The sequence below is a fragment of the Trichoplusia ni genome, chromosome 9 (assembly GCF_003590095.1).
Source record: "Trichoplusia ni isolate ovarian cell line Hi5 chromosome 9, tn1, whole genome shotgun sequence".
Classification (NCBI taxonomy): Eukaryota; Metazoa; Arthropoda; class Insecta; order Lepidoptera; family Noctuidae; genus Trichoplusia; species Trichoplusia ni.
In genome coordinates, this window is record NC_039486.1 from 9,609,671 (window position 1) to 9,615,670 (window position 6,000).

The following is a 6,000-nucleotide window of genomic DNA, read 5'->3' on the forward strand; positions in this document are numbered from 1 at the left end:
AAAACACCAAACAATAATGTTATGTCATGTATCGTTTGATTGATATGAATTGTACTGATGGGTTTTATAAAAACCTACCTAATTTACATTATGACTAATTGCCAGCATTGACGGATTTATGACTGACGTTTTGTAACATACAGGACATAAAAATAATTGTGTATCGAGTAGTTTTAACTTTGCTTGTATAAAGTTTTGATTATTTTCGTTTGTCGACAGATTCGCAATGGGCCCACTCGCAGTCTTAATTATGGCGACAAGCATCGTAGGAACAATGGGCTTTATCCCCCATGGTTCTATTGGGGAAAAGGTATGTATTCTCTATTTTATCAAAGTAGAAACTTCGAAGTCAAACATCCAGTCAGCAACAGAAGTCGTTAAACAATTCGTTTTACAAACTGGAAGTACATTGTGTTTAGTAAGACTTTGAAATCCTCGAGCATATTTGTTTTTGTTTTTAAAATCGGAGGGCCTTGACAATTTTACCTAGCTATATACTTAAATATGAATATAATCTTAGAAAAGTGTAGAGTGACATATCAATGCTTTTCGGCAAATGACGTTGAATTTAATCTATACAAAAACATTTAAACGATTTACCAATGATAGTCGGCTCGAAGATGTTTACCATGCAGAGTGTGCTGACCGGCGACTTCTGTTACTGTTCTTAGATTACTCCAAACCAAACTCATGGTCAAATTCCTCCCAGGACCCCATCCTAACGGAGGCTTTACTTCGTGAAGTCGTCGAGCGTATGGGCAAGGAATTCAACGACGCTGCGTCCTCGTATCTCGAGTTCCCGTCGAGCGACCGTCACCTATCGCTGATGTCTCGCGCCAACAAGGAGCTGGAGAACGAACAGCTGGACTACGACTCCCTCATCGACGGCAACCCCAACCCCAGCCTGCGGGACCAAGAGTACCTGCAGCACAGGTGGGTTGTATGAGAGAGACTGTTCGTGTATTAATTCGCCTTGAAAACTAGAGTTCAATGAAAATCTTTAGAACACTATTTAACCGGTTGCGAGGGAATGCGGCTGATAACAGTTCATCCAAATTCTTCGCTATTTCGATTTAGGCTGGATGTTATTGGATGAGAAGGATTAGTAGATAAATGGAGGTAATATATTATGAGAAAGTGGATAAATGAGTCAAACTTTCAATTTCTTTAACAATAAGTAACATAAAAAAAACAAATACCTAAATGGGTTTCTGTACCATACTAACACAGTACAACAGCCCATCTTAAATTGTCTTCGAGAACAATTGAAAACCAACAATTAATGTTCAAACATGCAATAACAATAGAAGTGGTCCATTGTCTACAATCGTTCTAATTCAAAAAGACAAATCAAGTCTAGACGAGAAATTAGGACGAATTAACAACATTAAGATTGACGGATAACACGATTAGACAATACGAGGTGGGGCTGTACCACAAGCGAATTGTAGCCAGCAATTATCTCGTACATTTAAATCTATTAGCGCCAGGGTGTAATGAACTTAACACAAAGAATTCAAGAAGCCAACCTCTTTTGATATAATTAATCTATTTTATCATAAACCTGAGTATTTTTTGGTAGTCCGTGTTATGCTCGGGAACTAATTTTTAGTTTTTGGTTTGGTGAACATGTTTTTAGTTTTTGATAGGCATTAATCTAGAAAAGCTCTAAGCTCCATAACGAACTAAGCTGCCAGTGTTTGCATGCAAGTTATTTAATTTAAATTCAATCAGGCTGCACCTTACCTAAAAGGTCATGGACTCGGGATTAAATGAACCTTAGCTCGGAGATTTATGACGGATTTTTAATTAGTTAAAGAAAAATGGACTGTAAAGTTCAAAGTAATATGAATCAATTTCGTCTGGCAGCTCCCTCTGGGGCCATCAGTACGTAACCGGTGGTGCTGGCGAGGGTGAGCAGCGGCTTCAGCCTTCTGGTGTGATGCCTAACCATCAGATGGTGAAGACCGATGCCGTGCTCCCGGCCTACTGCAACCCCCCGAACCCCTGCCCCGTTGGATACACAGGTAATATGTTACGCTGTTAGGTCTAGCTTGAGGCTTCTGTTATTTTATTACAGGGTATTTTGCACATTTATTTTGTTCAATAAAAGATCGGTATTAGAAAGTGTCTCAGATAATACCCTACGACACTATTTAATCAAGCTTTCCAAATTTTTTATTCCTTATCTTAATTGAAGTGAAGGGTGGGCGAAACTGGGTGGTGTCCAATGTAATCTGACCTTCAAAAAGTGCAACTTAGTAGCCTAATTTGAATAAATGACTTCTGATTTTGATTTTGAATTGCATAGCCAAAAGCAGTAAGAAGGTACCTACATATATTTTTGGCTTGCAACAGAGGATCAAGGCTGCATCAGCGAGTTCGAGAACACCGCCGCCTTCAGCCGTGAGTACCAGCTGTCGCAGCACTGCATGTGTGACGGCGAGCATATGTTCAGCTGCCCCGCCGACTCCTCCTCGGACCTCGACCTTCCTTTCCCCGAGCACCACAAGAACCTCGTCGCCAAGAAATACCAACCGGCTGTTAGTATGCTTGGTTCCATTTTGCCAATATAAATGAGCAAACCTCATAATATCAAAACGTTTTCGACCGATTTTGGATTTTCATTTTCTATGACATCATTCTTGACGCATTTTCTGCCCGGATCAAAACGCTTTTTCGTTCATATACTACTAAAACATCAATTTCCGTTTCCAGGTAGAAAATCCTTATTTGACGGGCGAACGCTTACCGATCGCAGCCAAAAAAGGTTTTGATGTCAATACGTACTAAGTCTAGTCTTAAATAGGTGTATACTATATTAGTTAGTGTCTATTTTGTCGTACATAATGTACCATCTCTAGCCCAAAGTCTTTGAGGCGTATTCTATATCTTTGTCTAGCGGTTCTGTTACAACCTCATTTATGGTAAGTGTCGGGATCCTGCTGATAGGGCTAAAAGTCTTGGCAGAAAGCAAGAACGTCTTTGCTTGACACTAGAGGGTGGTAAAGTAAGAAAGGAAAGAGATTGTTATTGAGAAGTTGGTAGGTATATATTTTTGTAATCCCAATTTAAACTGTCACAGTTTCCATGTTTCCTCTTGAAAGTATATTTTCTAATATCTTTGTATCGTAATAGATATCGTGGCGGACATTCCTTAGCATAGATGTACAGTTAATTGGAAGGTTTAATTAGCTGTAGTTCATTTAAAGTTTACTATTATTAATAAACGTTGAAGCTGTGAATTTTGTTAGATGTACATAACTTTCATATTTTGCGGTCTTAATTGATCTTCGTTGTGCATTTATTTTAATATATTTAATTTAATTAGTTTGTTACGCATTTACCTCCTAATTTTTTCTAGTCATTTTTTTTATTTTAATTATAAATTGTTTAACAGTTTGATCAGTGCTCTAGCCTACTATTAGGTATAAGTTAAGGACTGTGTATATATAGCCGTTTGGAACAGTTGCGAACAAGCTAAAAATTTCATAGTTATTGTATATATGTATGTATCAACACTATCAAGGCCGAATATAGATTTAAAAAGAAATAGATAAGAACCTATTTAGTGTATAAATTGTAACATAAGTTTCAGTAAAATTAATTCATTTTTTTTCATTACAACAACTAGTATGATTTTTCTAGTCATTTTGTGTAATACTTGCCAAAAGATACCAATGATACATCTATAGCCAGATATAAATTCACAAAGGCAAAACATTCCTTGTAGCAAAGTTGGGTAAAAAACAACTACTTTTGAGCATATTTATTTTTATTATATTTGACAATATTTGAAGCCCTATCACGAACTCTATCAACAAGTATTCATAACATCAAATGGCGCAGAAATTGAATTTAAAAACACCTTGTTCAATATATATTCTCTAAGGAACGGTGCAAAATTGCCAGAAAGAGAGAGACAGTACAGCAAGCTTCTTAATGGTATTCGAAAAATAAACATCTAAAAAACTCGAAAACTTATCCCAATGTAGTTTAGACCCGTCACCTAAGCGCCGACCTTAACACCAGTACACCAACCTTACAACACCATAGTCCAATCAGCCTAAACTCAGACCAAAGAGAACTAACGAAAAAGGTTATATATGAATATTCTACTGATCCCGTTCGTGATAGTAACTCAGTACATAATGATTTATTTTCAGTATAATTGTAAAAATGTAAGTCAAAAACTAGTTATTATTCCAAATAAATGTCTTCCTTAGTATTTATATCTTGTAAAATATGTTCGAATATTGGTTAGCCCACGTCACACTTTATATATTTATAAATATTATCTATATATTATTATTATATTTACCGTAAATATTTGTGTATAGTATTCGTCATTATTACGTATGTGTACTTTACAAGCGCCAGGTTTATTAAGTTTCATATTAATTTTCATGTAAATTATAAACAATTTAATATAAAAATACATAGTTATAGTAATGGTGAAATGTTCCAACGATTCCCTCATGAAAGTTTAACATCTGCGAAGGAAGTAATAGCAGCTATGGCGTGAAAGCGAGACAGCGTATACAGTATAGAGCAGCATCTCTTTCCCACGATTTTATCGTTCCATCTTCAAAAAGTACAGTTTGAAACAATGACACTATGTATTTATTCAACACATGATGAAGGCAAAAGATCAAAGAGAGGTTATATATGGGAGAACAAAGGGAATTCGTTTTCAAAATTCAGAATTTTTATGCCTTATTTAATTGATTTAAATACTAAATAAATTAGGACCATAGGATAGGTATATTGTAAGTAATATAAGGCATTAGGTATATCAATAGTGAGGTTTAATTTTTTAATTAATTTTCTCACTTGAAATTATTTTAAAAGTTTAAATAATACAGACAAATCAAAAAGATGTTTAATACTTTAATTAATTTCCTTGGTTTTGTTTACGAAGGCGCTTGTTTAAATATATATTTATCGTATATGTTTATAAAATAATATATTTATGTATTTATACTTTTACTTAAGTCTAAGGGAATACGCCGGACGGCCATCTGCGATGAGTAACTCTAGTCATTTGAGTAGTCTGTACATACAGTAATAAGTTAGATTAAAGATTAATCCCCTAAAAATAATTTATTTTAATTATTTTATGAGATTAGTATGAAAAATCACTAAAAAGATATCAAATACCTTGTCCAGCGGGCTCAATGCTGTTGACAACTCAATTGAAAGTCACTTGTTACATAAAAGTGAACATACGCAAATTTTATAACCGACTTACTTTGGCCTCCAAGCGGATCTTTCAACATGATTAGCTATCAACATCATAAAGCTCAGAAATGCCTCAAAATGTCCCACTACCAGGCAAAGAAAGACCTGTTTCCATATAGACTGAGCAATGGTCTCCTTACTGTGGTTTTCAATTCCACCAAGACAAGAGCCTAAGTCAATTTGCGTTTGGACCAACATAACTTGAGCTGACACGCTTGTGTTGTCAACTGATAAACACCAATACGTCTCCCGGAGGTCCACCATCTCTTAAAGTAATAATGTTGAAAGACAGCGCACTGCAGTCTTTCAGAGCTACAGCATCAACTATTTCGAACGAAATACAAGTACTTTTACTTTATGAGATGGTGATAGACCTTTAGGTGACAGCCCACTGGTTACACCTTGGGATTCGCCACTCTCCCAATTAACACCAACTTGATGCAGCCCAGGACCTAACCTAACCAAACTCCTTGGTGAATCTTATTGGAACAGCTATCTAACCAGAGTGATTCCTAAGTGTTAGTAAATGTGACTGATTGCGATTGAAACTATTTAAATTATTCGAATTTTAAGATCTTACAAGTATCGGATTTTTAATATTTACTGAAGTTAAGGCTTATTCTGAGAACTTTATGAGAAATAAGAGCACCAAGTGACGTGGCATCATAAATTCAATATCTTGAAATGTCCACAACAACTGTATTGCAATGATCTCATTTCCATCAAGAGATAAATAGTTAGGCACCCAGCTGCTGCCTC

At 35.7% G+C, this 6,000-nt stretch overlaps 1 protein-coding gene across 7 annotated transcripts in view; it reads left to right on the plus strand.

Annotated features, from left to right (window-relative positions):
- Positions 1-3,818, plus strand: part of LOC113497533 (neuroendocrine protein 7B2) — a 30,335-nt gene extending 26,517 nt beyond the window's left edge. For all 7 annotated transcript variants that reach the window (XM_026877121.1, XM_026877116.1, XM_026877114.1 and 4 more), the window contains exons 2-6: positions 220-310; positions 710-933; positions 1,870-2,027; positions 2,359-2,543; positions 2,719-3,818. In XM_026877121.1, the coding sequence (XP_026732922.1) occupies positions 227-310; positions 710-933; positions 1,870-2,027; positions 2,359-2,543; positions 2,719-2,793 (726 nt within the window). In that variant the 5' untranslated portion in view covers positions 220-226 and the 3' untranslated portion in view covers positions 2,794-3,818. The remainder of the gene's footprint in view (positions 1-219; positions 311-709; positions 934-1,869; positions 2,028-2,358; positions 2,544-2,718) is intronic.
- Positions 3,819-6,000: the final 2,182 nt, after the last annotated feature.